The sequence below is a fragment of the Haplochromis burtoni genome, unplaced genomic scaffold (genome assembly GCF_018398535.1).
Source record: "Haplochromis burtoni strain Fernald_Lab_line unplaced genomic scaffold, NCSU_Asbu1 Contig_73, whole genome shotgun sequence".
NCBI classification, from domain to species: Eukaryota; Metazoa; Chordata; class Actinopteri; order Cichliformes; family Cichlidae; genus Haplochromis; species Haplochromis burtoni.
In genome coordinates, this window is record NW_024582434.1 from 1,652,158 (window position 1) to 1,667,631 (window position 15,474).

The 15,474-nt window shown below is 40.8% G+C and overlaps 2 protein-coding genes across 3 annotated transcripts in view; both read right to left on the reverse strand.

Annotated features, from left to right (window-relative positions):
- The window catches only part of adad1 (adenosine deaminase domain containing 1 (testis-specific)), a 26,253-nt gene that overhangs the window by 3,288 nt on the left and 7,491 nt on the right, over nt 1–15,474 (reverse strand). For both annotated transcript variants that reach the window (XM_014334142.2, XM_005924077.3), the window contains exons 7-12: nt 15,132–15,257; nt 13,807–13,930; nt 10,746–10,916; nt 6,173–6,248; nt 5,923–6,079; nt 4,389–4,623 (exon numbers count right to left, since the gene is read on the reverse strand). In XM_014334142.2, coding sequence (XP_014189628.1) covers nt 4,389–4,623; nt 5,923–6,079; nt 6,173–6,248; nt 10,746–10,916; nt 13,807–13,930; nt 15,132–15,257 — 889 coding nt within the window. The remainder of the gene's footprint in view (nt 1–4,388; nt 4,624–5,922; nt 6,080–6,172; nt 6,249–10,745; nt 10,917–13,806; nt 13,931–15,131; nt 15,258–15,474) is intronic.
- Nucleotides 1,636–2,121, reverse strand: LOC106633228 (U4/U6.U5 tri-snRNP-associated protein 1-like). The gene has a single exon (XM_014334143.2). It carries the CDS (start codon nt 2,119–2,121, stop codon nt 1,636–1,638), a length of 486 nt encoding a protein of 161 aa, XP_014189629.2.

A 15,474-nucleotide genomic window follows, 5' to 3' on the forward strand; every position in this document is an offset into this window, starting at 1 on the left:
CGCCCACACTTCACCCTTTAGCGTTCTCATGGTGTTCTCTACTACGTCCTCCTTACAACACACAGGGCGCACTGCGCTATAGGGCGCGCCGTACTTTTTGAAGAAAATCTAAGACTTTTAAGTGCGCCTTATGGTCGTGAAAATACGGTATTATTTAGGGTATACACCACCAGTCAAAGGTTTGGACACACATTCTCATTTAATGGTTTTTCTTTATTTTCATGACTATTTACATTGTAGATTCTCACTGAAGGCATTAAAACTACATATGAACACATGGAATTATGTAAAACAAAAAAAGCATAAAATAACTCAAAACATCCATCCATCCATTTTCTTCCGCTTATCCGGGGCCGGGTCTCAGGGGCAGCAGGCCAAGCAGAGAAGCCCAGACCTCCCTCTCCCCAGCCACCTCCTCCAGCTTATCTGGGGGAACACCAAAGTGTTCCCAGGCCAGCCGAGAGATATAATCTCTCCGGCGTGTCCTGGGTCTGCCCTGGGGCCTCCTCCCGGTGGGACATGCCCAGAAAACCTCGCCCAGGGGGCATCCTTGTCAGATGCCCAAACCACCTCAACTGGCTCCTTTCGATGTGGCGGAGCAATGGCTTTACTCTGAGCCCCTCCCAAATGGCCGAATCACCCTCTCTCTCTCTCTTTTTTTTCCCTTCTGAATTGTACTGATTTTATTGAACAATTAAAAACACAACATTGCAGCTTCAAAAAACTAGGACATTAAATCATAGACATTAATTAAAAGATGTGTATATGTGTGGTGTATTTTATCTATGCACATGAATGTTTCTACGTTAATTATACACAATTATAATACACTTCTCCCCTCATGCTTATTTAGTAATTGTGTTTGCATTCATACTGTTTCCAAGCACAATAGATGGTGTTTTCTGGGATTTTTGCCTCTCCTGCAGTAAAGCCACAGTTCCCAGAGTGGTATCGCTGCTGCTCATCTTCTTCAGCAACGCCTCTACCTCCAGCTTTTTCATCCTCCTCTCGGTCTTCATTTTTCCAGACCCCTTTCCGTTGAATAGATGGAGAGCTGCCTAAAAGCTTCTTTTGGAGTGAGTTTCCGCCCAGACTCCTCCACGTACTCAATCTTGACGTCAGGCTTGCAGCCATCCTCCTTGAAGTCTTGCATGAAACCTCTGTATTCTTCTCTGCGGCTGTACTTGTCATCAAAGCCCATCTTGTCCTCAATGCACTAGTCACCATTGGGCAGGGCACCCTTTGGTGCTTTGACACGTGCTACTTTCTGCACTTGAGTGTCCAACAAACCCTTATTTTTGCACAGCAACAGTGCAGCAACGAGGCCAGAGTTGACGATGGGCTCCTCGTCCAAAATGGTGGCACAGGCTGTGGCAAAATCTGGTTGATTTTGCTCGTGATCCAGGTGAACTCCATCCAACATTCTCATCCATATCAAGAGTCTTAACCTCCAGCATCATCTTTTTCCTCCTCCTGTTCAAAGTCCATAATGTCTTCCTGGTCCTCTGTTGCCTGACAGTCCGCATGTTGGGATATCACCCAGGATTCTGCAAAACTCTGAGGTAGCATTAAAAAAAAAATGTTGTTCCTTATGTCAGGATGGTCTTCGTTGTCATTTTTAACAAGGTTCTTAACCTACTCTGCCACTTTCTCCCCAGAGTCTTTCAGGAGCTGCATTTGCTTCAGGTTCCTCTGCTTCTGCAGTTCCTGCTCTGCCTCATCCTCCTCAATTACAGCATGCTCAGGAGGGGTAAATTCCTCATTGTCGCTTATGTCCATTTCTGTCATCCTGATGTCGCCAGACAGCAGGTGGATTTCATGCATCACCACCTTCTCCTCCTTCTTTACTTCTTGGTCTTCATCATTCTCCTGTTTGAGGCCTCGGCCACGTGTCCTGGAGCCAAAGTCAGAGCTGCAGGTGTCATTGAGGTGAAGGTCATCTGCAATGGATTTCTTCTCCTTCTTCCAGGTCTTCTTCACTCTATGATTTGTCTTTTTAAAGCCCACCATTTCCTGTGGTGTGTAGTACTCCAAGGTGATAGAAAGTGCAGGCATTTCCAAGGACTGGGTTCTCACCCTATCTCTAAGGGAGAGGCCAGCCATCCTTGGGAGGAAACCCATTTCCGCCGCTTGTAGTCGCGATGTCGTTCTTTCGGTCACTACCCACAGCTCGTGACCATAGGTGAGGGTAGAGGCGTAGATCGACCGGTAAATTGAGAGCTTTGCTTTTACGCTCAGCTCTCTCTTCACCACAACAGACCGGTATAGCGCCGCATCAATGCAGCCACTGCACCAATCCATCTGTCGATCTCCCGCTCCCTTTTCCCATCACTCGTGAACAAGACCCCGAGGTACTTAAACTCCTCCATTTGGGGCAGAGTCTCGTCCCTGACCCGGAGTGGGCACTCCACCTTTTTCCGGCTGAGGACCGTGGCCTCAGATTTGGAGGTGGTGATTCTCATTCCCACTGCTTCACACTCGGCTGCGAAGCGTTCCAAGGCGAACTGGAGGCCATCACCTGATGAAGCCAACAGGACCACATCATCTGTGAAAAGCAGAGATGAGATCCTGAGACCACCAAAGTGAAAGCCTTCCGCCACTTGGCTACGCCTAGAAATTCTGTCCATAAAAATTATGAACAGAATCAGTGACAAAGGGCAGCCCTGGCGGAGCCCATCACCCACCAGGAATGAGTCCAACTTATTGCCGGCTATGCAGAACAAGCTCTTGTAATGGTCGTATAAGGACTGAATGGCCCGTAGCAATGACACCCCATACTCCCGGAGCACCCCCCACAGGACCACCTGAGGGACACTGTCGAATGCCTTCTCCAAGTCCACAAAACACATGTAGACTCAAAACATGTTTTATATTTTAGATTCTTCAAAATAGCCATCCTTTGCTTTGATTACTGCTTTGCACACTCTTGGCATTCTCTTGATGAGCTTCATGAGGTAGTCACCTAAAATGGGTTTTCAATAGTCTTGAAGGAGTTCCCAGAGGTCACAAGAACTTGTTGGGCATTTTTGCCTTCACTCTGTGGTCCATCTGATGCCAAACCATCTCGATTGAGTTTAGGTCAGGTGACTATGGAGGCCAGGCCATCTGGTGCAGCACTCCATCACTCTCCTTCTTGGTCAAATAGCTCTTACACAGCCTGGCGGTGTGTTTGGAGTCATTTTCCTGTTGAAAAATAAATTATGGTACAACTAGTGTCACTAGTGTGACTTCAATTTTGAATAAATCCCCAACAGTGTCACTAGCAAAGCACCCCCACACATTGACACCTGTTCCAGCATGCTCCGCAGTGGGAACCATGCATTTGGAAACCATCCGTTCACCTTTTCTGCGTCGCACAAAGACACAGCGGTTGGACCCAAAGATCTCAAATTTGGGCTCATCAGACCAAAGCACAGATTTCACTGGTCCATGCGTTTCTTGGCCGAAACATATCTGTTATTACTTTTTCTTAGTAATGGTTTCTTAGCAGCATTTTTACTACAAAGACCTGATTCGTGCAGTCTCCTCTGAACAGTTGATGTAGAGATGTGTCTGCTACTGGCATTTATCTGGGCTCTCATCTGAGGTGCTGTGGTTTCTGAGGCTTGTGACGCGGATGAATTTATCCACAGCAGCGGAGGTGACTCTTGGTCTTCCTTTCCTGGGACAGTCCTCATGTTAGCTAGTTTCATCATAGCACTTGATGGTTTTTGCAGCTGCACTTGGGGACACATTCAAAGTTTTTGCAATTTTCCAGACTGACTAACCTTCAGTTCTTAAAGTAATGATGGATTGTATGGGCTCAAATTGTGGTCATAAATATGTTGTACCTGTAAATCAAATGCGTATTTAGCTGATTGGTTCTTGCCATAATATGAAATTATAACAGTTATCAAATAGGGCTGTTCACTTTGTACCAACCTGACTTCTGCCCAACACAACTGATGGTCCCAAACCCATTAAGACGGCAAGAAATTACACAAATTAATCCTGGCAAGGAAAACTTCTGAAGCGAAAACTATTTCAGGTGACCACATCATGAAGCTCACTAACAGGCCAAGGGTTTGCAGCACTGTCAACAAAGCAAAGGGTGGCTACTTTCAGTAATCTAAAATATCACATATACTCAGAGTTATTCATGATTTCTTTCTTTGCTACACAATTCCATATATCTTGTTTTATATATTTGATGTCTATATCTACAATCTAGAAAGTAGCATAAATAGAGAAAAACCATTAAATGAGAAGGTGTGTCCAAACTTTTCACTGGTAGCGTATTATTTTAAGATGCTTCATTTTAAAAGTATAACTAAAATAAAGCATATAAAAATGAGTATCAAACCCCAAAACCCCTCAATTCTCCCAACTTCCTATACAGTGATTCTTACTCCTCTATGGTCTTGCCCTCCAGACCATCCACAACCTCCAGGGAGCTGTCTCCCTCGCTCCAGTTGATACCGTAGGTCAGCTGGTTACCGCCTGCATGGCTGGAAGCCGCAGATGGCACCAGGCTAATGTGAGGCCTCATCATGCAATAGAACATGGGCAGCTTGGAGGTGATGCCCTCTACACGCTGGCTGACAGACATCTCCATGCCACGAATTTCACTACAGTCAGAGTCACCTGCAAGGTTGATTTAAAGTTACAAGACACAGAATCATATGTAGTTTCCTTCAGTTAGTGGTATCATTTTTTTATGACTAATCTTGCTGCAATCTGCAATTGTGAAGGTGTTTGACTTTGTTTGCTGCAAATATAGAGTATAACTCATTTTGGAGTTTCCCCATCCCTTACAGACTGAATCAATGTGGTCAAAGTCATTATGATTATGAAAAAGGAGAGGAAGGAAGAAAATTATTACTTTACCTTTGTAAAAATAACTTGGAAACTTGAGGATACACTACTGTGACATAGTGATACATTGTCAAAAGGACAACTTGGGGAATTTGTCAATTGTTTTTCACCTGCCTAAAAGCAGTTGCATACATTGATCTTATGTAGGGTTACACAAAGTTACAGAAGGAATTGTATGAGTATGAAATGTAGAGCCATCGGTTTGTTTCTTTGCCACATACAGTGGAACCCCGACTTACGAATACCCGGTTTCACGAAAAATTCAAGCTACGAAGGCACTGAATGGCAATATTTCTGCCTGTGTTACGGCAAAATGCCAGAGTAACGAAATCCGCTGGCTCTGATTGGCTGAGCCTACAATGCCCACAATGCCTTCTGAATCATGTGACAACCCCTTGGCTTCCGTACTTGAGCTTCGCTGTTCCACTTGAACGATGTATTGTTGTTCTAGTTAGCAATTAGCCTATCATTCAGCATCGCCTCACTCAAAACGCGCAATGGGTGCTTCGACTTAGGAAAATTTTTGACTTACGAAAGACCCTCAGGAACGAATTAATTTCGTAAGTCGGGGTTCCACTGTACTTTTAAATGACAGCAGGTACTACACTAAGATCTGTCTTGGAAAAACAATTTGTCCTATCTTTTTATGATGTGAAGTACACCCTAATAGAGTCCTCCCAGCCCTGAAATGAAATGAATCTTTAAGATGCTTGCTCTATTCCATTTTAAATTGGGACTGTGTGAGAGACTAGTGCTTTGTAAAAACTTTGTGAAATGACAAAAGCACAAGAACTGTGTTCATATCACTATTAACGGCACAAATGAAGACGTCTAGCATTCACCCACACTGTCTAACCCAGTGCCAACGTGGAGTGATTCTACTGGTGTATTTGGACTTGGTGGTGATGCACTTTTGCATAATGATAAAAAATAAATAAATAAAAATAAGAAAAAACAAAAAAAAAAACAGGGTCTCTCATTTGCTACCTCCTCATATTTTGGAAAAGGTAACAAATACAGGGTGATTCCCAACTACCCTTAAGGAGCATGACTGATTTTATTACTTGCCTATGAGGATGCTGTGGACATAGATGGGCTCGATAAAGTGGCTAAGCAAGGCTCCCTGGTATCCAAGGACCTGCCACTGAGTGATCTTGTCTGTTGTGGACATGCTGACAACTTTGGAGTTAGAGTGATCAAGGAGTGATGAGAAAACCGAGAACACCTTTAAAAGAAAGTACACCTTTATACTTATGCATCAACACAGGTACAGGTGAATCATTTAGGTGTTCAGCAGATAAAAGAAATTAAACAACACCTTGCCCTCCACAGACAGGTGTAGGCTGATCTCGTTGTTAACTTGCCATGCTGACATGGAGAGTGGGTTCAGGCGCCTGCAAATTAAGCAGAAAGGTGAGAAAAATATTTCTGACCTTGAATAATATCTTTAGAGATATTATTTAGAGATATATCTTTCAAGATGTTATTCAAACTTCTATAACCCGAACTGTTTAAACTGAAGTTCTAATTAATTTAACTCTTAACCAACATCACTCACAGATAGCTGACATCAGGTTCTTCATGGACCACGTTTCAGCCGCATTCCAAAAACCAATGCAAGCTGCACTCACACACTCTGGTATTATCTTGGGTGCCTTTTGTTATGCTAACCTATGCTTCCTAGTGTCCTCTCTTGTGACTTAATGACATCCGTTTATCTCACAAGTAACTAATATCCAGTCTTTAAGTCTGACGTCATTAGCCCTGTGTGGGCCCAAACTTCGCTGCAGGTCCCTAAGTCACACGATCACTGCGGCATCAGTTAAAAACTGTCTAAATCCTTTCATCTGTAATAAAATGATCAGCGTTACTGCTCTACCAGGTGTAACAATTACATTTAACATCCAGGCATCCATGAAAACCAAATTTATGAAATTTAACGGAGTTAGAAGTTAGCAGGACGTTAGCTTGCTAGATTCCATCTAAATATAATATACCATGTTCTCACTGAGGGATTTCCGAATCAAATTAAGATGTACAGCTCTGCTATCATTTCCGACATAAATGAAGCCAGGAAAGTAGACAGCAGTGACGTTTGTAGGGTTATATAATGATGTGCTACGTGATCGCTAGCGACACAGCTATGTTAGCATAATATAAACAGTGAAGCTGAAGGATGAATGCCAAATTTTTTCCACTCCATAAAAGTTAACGTGATGGTTGCTGAAGGTTCGGGACAAATGCAGTCACATGGCAGGATGCTGACCACACCGAACAGACCGAACTTCAGTCGGGAGAACAACTGAGATAATCCATCCATAATACAAGGTTAGTTATTAATATACTGCTGCATGGGCTGGTCTGTAGTTACATCGTAAGGTTTTAAAAAGTGAGCTTTAAAATGATTAGCGGTAATAAAAACAGAGAGGCCGACAGTGATCGGTGACTGTTTTTAGTAGGGGTGCAACGATATTCGTATCGATATTGAACCGTTCGATACAGTGCTTTCGGTTCGGTACGCATATGTATCGAACAATACAACATTTGTAATTTATTTTATCAACTTTCCTTCTGACGATGCTGTCTGTGTTGAGCACTCAGTGAATCTGCGTTCGACTACTCCGCCTAGGCTGCACTGTCGAGCGCAGATCCACTGAGCGCTCAACACAGACAGCATAGTCAGAAGGAAGAGCGCAGGGCAAGCTAGCAAGACAGAAGTTAAGCTCTCCTTGCAACATGGACCTCCCCCACTCTCATTCAGATCTGGCGTTTGGAATTATTTTGGTTTTCATGTGACGTATGACCCTGAAGGTAAGCGAGTCATGGACTAAAGTAAAACAGTATGTTGGATGTGCCACGCAATGCTTAATTACATGGGTGGGAACTAGTGTGTTAGCGCAGTTAGCTCGTTAACGTGTTGGCCGTCTAGCCCCATGCACGGGGCGATCGGCGGTAGCTCGTTAACGGAGATTTGCCGTGTTGTGGCGTTAAGGTCATTTCAACGAGATTAACCTGAAAGCACTAGTGGGAACACAACGAATATGACTGCACATTTACGCCGACATCATCCTAGTGCAAAGACAAAAACAACAAGCATGCTACTAACTTTAGCCGAGTCATTTAGACAGCTGTTAGCACATGATTCTCCTTATGCTGCTGAGAATATAGCCCAGAAGAAGCGGATAGTATAGCTTTTATTTTGGAAAGAGCCATTTCTCTGTAATAAACTCTCTTTTCCAAAGATGAGTGATTCCTCAATCAGATACAGGGCTGCAAATCGCTAGCCCGACGTCGGGCTATTGTAGGAAGGAAAAATATATGTCAATGCTTTTGCATTCTTTCAGAAATGTAGCTGGGTAATTATGTCATTGGCATCGGTGAGCCACTGTCAATATGTGACATATTGAAATCGCGTTTGAATTTGCGCTTGTTTTTTTGCTTTCACTTTGCAATCGTGCGAACTGTGTATAGAGAGCGACAGCACTGATCTGTGAGTGATGATAATTTGTGCACCAATTCCTCTGACATCGTCTTATTAATCGTTAGCTTACTATGCAAACATGACAAGTGAAATCTCCCGCAGCTTAAACATGTGAGAGGTTGATCGCGCAGAGAATCGCTGAGCTTATGTGAGTGCGTGTGTAAAAGCATTTCAGTTCTGCTGAGCCAAATAAGACAGGTCAGGGTGAAGAAGTGACAGCCAAAGAAAAGCTTACCACAAAACGGAGAAGTTATGACAAATCAGACTATAAGGCAAAAAGAAAGTGCAGCTTTATGGTTTCATGGACAAAAGAATTTCTGTGGCTGCAATATGACGAGCTAAATAACCAGGGCTGCACATAAGTGGTCCGCAGGTGCGCATTCGCTGTCAAAATAAAAAACACGCACAAGGGTTAGGGTTAAATTTAAAAACTGTACTTTTGAGTTAAAATATATATTTATAATTTTAATAAATGACAAATTAAAAAGGCATGAACATTTTTTTGTATCGAAAAAATATCGAACCGTGACACCAAAGTATCGAACCGAACCGAACCGTGAATTTTGTGTATCGTTGCACCCCTAGTTTTTAGGGGCTTGTTGAGATCAAAAAGAACAAGATACAAAGCATGAAAACGTAAAAAACACAAAAGCCTTATTAAACGTGGAGTAGTTTGGGCACAGAAGCAGGATTCATCACATCATCACTTAAAGACTGGATTGTTTAAAACTGATTTATCAGTATATGGTATGATATCAAGGTATGTCAGCTTCACATTTCTCTCTTTTATAATTTTGCCAGTGTGAACTAAGAAGCAAGAATTAGAGTGAGTGAGGAAAGTGAGCAGACATGTTACCATAATGAAAAGCACCCCCGAAATTTGCTTTGCTCATCTTTGTTTTGCGTTTTGGTGGGTGGAGAGGCATAAATATGTGGGAGGTTCAATCAAATGTGGTAACATGAAGTGAGTTTCAGGTATTTTAGTGGAAAATGTGTGTTAGACTTTGAGCTAAGCATACATGTCTCAGAGCTGTACTGCTTTTGCTGCATCAATCTGCTGCCAACTGCACTGTCAATAGCACAAATTGATAAAAAACTGGGATTTGATCATCATCCAACCTCATACAGATACATGTTAATGTGCTTTAACTAGAAACACTCAGTCAACTATTAAAGTTCATGCCTTTTTTTTTTTTTTTTAGCATTTTCTGCTCAGCACTGTTGAAGAAATAGATCCAAGTCTTGTTTTCTGACAGTTTACCGGGATGGTGCATGTGCATAAAGATTCTGGTATTCGGGGAGTTTAACAACCCAGAACCACATACATTTATGAAAAAGCACAATAGGATAGTAGGGGAGTACAATCAGTGGGGATATGTTAACAGCGAGCGCACTACCCACTAACATTTGTCTCGATTCATCCACATTAAACAAAAACAAATAGTAATACATCAAGAAGCAATAAATGTGGGGTGACAAGAGCAAAAACTTGATTGATGTGACGTGATTGGTTTTTTTTTTTTACCTCTTAAAATAATTTTCACCTGTGGACTGATCAAAATGTATTATTACTCTATAACCATTTAAGACAGAGGTGTCCAACTCTAGGCCTCAAGAGAGGGTGTCCTGGAGTTTTTAAAATGTGTCCTTGATCCAACACAGCTGATTTAAATGGCTAAATTACCTCCTCAACATGTCTTGAAGTTCTCCAGGGGCCTGGTAATGAAATAATCATTGATTCAGGTGTGTTGACCCAGCATAATATCTAAAATCCGCAGAACACCAGTCCCTAAGGCCTGGAGTTGGACACTTCTGATTTAAGATTTATGAAAATAAGTTCTTGCCTGTGAGTTTTCAGAAATGGTTCATGTGAACAGATTCTTATCTACATCATCAAAATAATGTTATATATAATAAACTTTATCTTTTTAGTCACCTTTCAAAACTAAACTCTGCCTCCTAAGTATAACAAATCTTTTAGTATGAGATTTCCATACAGCCATTAGACTTGGGCCGTATATGTTCCTCTTTCAGTCCATTAAATCACTGCTATTATCAGGACCAGGTCAAATATGACATAACTGCAGCCTCTGGCTGGAAAAGCACTGCACCTGACACAGTGTTAATTATGTATTGGTATTTTTCCTATATTAAACTGAGTATGAGTAAACTGCTAAACTGAGTGAGATGAGTAAGCAAATATTAAAAAGGTCATTATTATGCCAGAGCCTGTGTAAACCATTTCAGGTTCATGCTGTGTGTTTCAGTCATTACTACAAAGATGGGTAAGAAGCAAAAAAAATCTGCTAAAATGTAGGTAACATATTTTTGTTCACCTGTTTTCAAAAGCGAGAGAGAAGAGGCGTTAAAGGAAATGAACTTCTGTGGGGTTAAGCTGATAAGCACTTACAGTTTGGAAGGGATCTGCGCAGCACCCTTTGGCAGTTGGTTGACATAGAGGTGAAGAGTTATACCACTCTTCAGGCTGAGGAAGCTGCTGCTGCTGCTTTGCTGGAAGATAGACTTCTGAGTGAGATTTGCATTTTTGCTGAAAAACATCAGCAGGTGCCGGTACAGGAACCTGCCAACAAGGAGATATTACTTATTCTGTGCAAAGTGGCTATAGATCTATGTAGTAACATTTTTTAAAAGTGAAAATCTGCAATATCACTAAATCTTGAAGTTAAAGCTGCTATACTGACCCATTTGAGCATAATGTGAGGTTTGCTGCAGTTAGCTTACTTTAAGGTCTCCAAAAGACAAAGAAATACACAAGCAACATGTTTGCCCGCAGACCTCAAAACATTGCTTTCAGAGATCTCTTAACATTTAAACAGGAAATAAAGCCAGCCATTGTCAGACACATTTGCACATAAGCTCTTTATACATGATAGTCATTAATCTCTATATATTCAGACATGATAACTATTTCAAGTTAAAAGTCTGCTAGGATTTTAGTGGACAAAACATATTAACTGAAAACATTTGCAATCAGCCTATACCAAAGTAGGTCAGGACACACAAATGAAACCTTAAAAAAGGGAATGATTATATTTGATTGTATTAATGAACATGATTAACCCTTTAAGACCTACCATAGAACCAAGTCTGCCAGAGCTTATCGTTACATTTTACATGCTGCAGTCCCCTTTCTGGGAACATTTCAATTGCTATACATCAATACAACCATTATAGCCCACATTTTAATAATATGTATGCATTAAGTCCATAGCAACTACATAAATTACAAAAAAGTGCAATACACTACAAAAAAATTGAAAATTGTTTTGTTTTTTTGTGTCTTTTTACATATATTTCTAGTTAGAGAAATTTAAGATTTATCCCTCAAAACTGTAAGCACAAAAATAGTTTCCAACAAGAGGAAATTTATTTTGAGTGTCTTCATAGTTTTATTTTTGAGATACACCAATTTTTTATATACTGCAGGAAACACGAAAATAAATATTATAATGCAAATTTGCAAAAAAACAAAAACAGCATGTGCACCAAAATAAACTATTTTCAGCAGTGCAATTTGAGTTCTAAGCATCACAGAAACTATTCAGAAAAGCATGAAGTCAAACATGACTTATAAAAACACCAGTATAGGCTTATAAGGCCCCGAAGGTAAAAAACTAATGCGAAAATGACGTCACTTCCGGTTTTGGGCAAGTAATGGCGGCCATGCGATAGTTCGCCCTGACGTCTATTCCAACATAGGAAGTGTTATGAACAGCTGATCGGATCGGCAAAGCCTGTTTCTGGAGCTTGTTGCTGCAAGTGCTTTTTATGCAATTTTTGCAAAGCTGCATGTGGAAGGAAACCGTGACTTAGGACAAGCTGATGGCATAAGAAGTAAGTACAACTCCTCCGGTTTCATATGCAAAAAAAATTATTGTGCTAGCTTACGTGGTTCCGGTTCTATAGTGCTTTAAAACTAGTTACACAAAACGGAGCGTGCCCACTCCGACCGGCTTTAAAGGGTTAATGACCTTCCATGAATCGCTACTTTATCGTGGTGGAGCAAAGTCCCAGGGATCCCAGGGGCTATGTTATCTTACCTATCAGCGGGTCTCCCATGGCAAATCCTGGGTGAGGGATTAGACAAAGAGTGATTCAAAAAACCCCAGGAGGAGAAGACCCAGGGAAGAGTTCACTCAGGGTTACAGGGGCCCCGCCCTGAAGCCAGATCTGGGGAGGGTGCCAGAGGGTGAGCGACTGGTGGCCGGGCCTTAGACCATGGGGCCGGGTGCAGCCTGAAAAAGGGACATGGGCCCCCCTCCTGTAGGCCCACCACTTGCAGGAGGCACTGTAGGGGTGGATGTCCAAAACTAGCAACCAGGACATGGAAATTAGCGTTCTCCGAAGGGTGACTGGCCTCTCCCTTAGAGAGAGGAGTTCAGCCATCCAGGAGGGGCTCAGAGTAGAGCCACTACTCCTCCACATCAAAAGGAGCCAGTTGAAGAAGTTAAATTGGCTCCAAGGAATGCTTGGTGTTACCCCAGACAAGAATGAAGAGGTGGGTGTGGAGAAGGAGGTCTGGGCTTCTCTGCTTAGGCTGCAGCCCGTGACCTGGCTTCAGCTAATTAGAAGAAGACTGATGTATGGATGGATGTATTAATGAACATCATCTACAATCTACACGCACATTGTAAGTTGGGGACCAAATGTATACTCTGGATTTGCTGGTTGAACAGTATAAGTTAGTGTAAAGCACACTTTTGGGCTTTTTATTTTTTTTAATAAAGTTAGTTTTTTATTAAACAGCAAAAAAGTGGTAAAGACAAGGGAAGTGAGCTAAGAGATTAGCTCTGGTATTATTGACTTGCATCTGTGTCTAAATAACCATCATTGATAAATAGGAAAATGGTAAATGGACTGGTTCTTATATAGCGCTTTTCTACTCTGAGCCCTCAAAGTGCTTTATACATTACGACATTTTAAGAACACGAGATTTAAGTGTACATGTATCTACTTAAACTGCTGTGTTGTACTGAGGTTAGAATGAATCATCTTTGGTTTAGTATGTTCCATTAGACAAACAATTACCGTTAGAGGTCTATTTATATCTACAAAAACCACAAGGTAAATGAAAAATATGTTTAACCAGAGTCTATAGCTGTAAAATATTAGATTTAGATAAACAGTGTGCAAAATATTTATTGGAGTAAAACAATCGATTACCACTGTTGAGAAAATGTTACAAATTATGATATTGATATTGTTGGCATCACTCAGCCACGACATAATATCACAAGTAATTAGTGATTATATTATATTTTATTACATTGCAATGCATATAATATAACATTACAACATATAACTAATGGGTATTTTAAAAATCAGGTTTCAAATTTGCATGGGAAAAAAAATACTGCTTTCATTTTTCCATCATGGTATAAAGTGGAGAAAACCATTTGCTATAACGTGACATGACACATAAAAAAATATGGGTCATGGTTGCAACAAACCTCATAAGAGATCTTCGTGCTGTGACAACTGCGTGTGAATCATGCACAATCCTCCCGTTCGATGAGATACTCTCTTTTGTATTAAAATTACCAGTCCCAAGAGCAACCACTTCATATCCATTGGCTAGAGAAAGACAAAAGTGTGAGGAGAGGTAAATACAACATATTTACCTGATAGCCACTCAACATATCATTCTATAACATTTATATAACTCATGTCTGTTTCAGTTTCCTTAAAAAAAGTATTGTTGTTCTATCTATAGCTACAGTTTTTTTATCCATGAGAGAATTTTGTGCGACTCACCATTAAATAAGGAATTAAATTTTTAAAAAAGTACTCCAGGCCTGCCAAAAACAGCTCACTGAGCAGGTTTTTTCCTTTCCTATTGATTGTTAAAGTTCAGCTGGATTTTGAGGTATGCTTTGGGTTACTGCTGTGTTATAAAAACAGTCATTGGCTGTCACACAGCACTAAGGCATAACATGACATGACCAGACCTATACCAATCAGCTGAAAATTCCAGTTTGGTGGGGAGAGTAAAGACAGCAGCATTAATTGAAGCAAACACTGCATTTTTTTTTCTTCACGCATACAGCTGTTATTTTCTGTGTATCTTATCTGCATATAGTACCTGTTTCCAAAGGACTCTGACAGAAGATGTCTCTTTGCTTACTTTACACACTGGAATTCTTTCAAAATATATTTTGGCTTTTACTCTGTCATCTTAAAGAAGAAATTCCAAGCTGGATGATTTTGATAACTTCCGTGCTCTTAAAGACCTCGGTCTGAGGAGCTTGAGATAATTAAGAATTTATCAGTACCTGATAAATGCTACCAGCTGACAGCTGTTCAAAAGTTAAATGAACAATATTTGTCTTCCCACTAAAGAAAAAAAACAAACAAAACATTTCCGTACAATAAACTACATGTTTTATCTCCCATCCCTATACAGATTCTTCAATCAATACAGTTTTTGTCTAACCTGTCAAGTTCTTTTTTCTCTAGGACGATGTCAGGAAGTGTCTTTGGCTCTAACATTTGTACGCTATACAGTAAATCAAAGCTATTGTATTTCAATGAATTGTTTTTGTGCAAAATCCAGCACTTAAAACTACACTATACTAAAAGTAATGTTGTACAATAATCTTAGAAATTAGATAACAGCAGTTGCTTATAGGACTAATTTACACTGCAAGGAATTAAAAACAAAACAAAACTGTTGTCACTATATTCAAGATGAAGATTTAAATCAAGCATTCTAAAATCTTTTTTCCACTAACAGACTGGTTACCATCTATCGTTCTTACTTTGAGGTCTCACTTACAAGTCTGAAGAATGAATGCTGCTGTGGTGACTGCACATCCGGAGAACTCCGGGTGACTATTCATCAGTTTCGTGAGCTGATCCCTGACAGCATGTGGAATCTGCAGATTGACAAATGGCTTCCTTTCTGTACAACAGGTGAGATAAAGAAAACGACAGGTCTTCAACTTATTCATTTGTCAGTTCATTGTCTTTCCACGTGTCAGTGCAAACAACAGCCATCTCAAGGCTCTTCACATTTTAACATATACAGTGGGGCAAAAAAGTATTTAGTCAGCCACCGATTGTGCAAGTTCCCCCACTTAAAATGATGACAGAGGTCAGTAATTTGCACCACAGGTACA

Bases quoted from the DNA above. Each gene is read 5' to 3' on its own strand.
- LOC106633228 (XM_014334143.2), bottom strand. From the start codon at position 2,121: ATGGGTTTCCTCCCAAGGATGGCTGGCCTCTCCCTTAGAGATAGGGTG.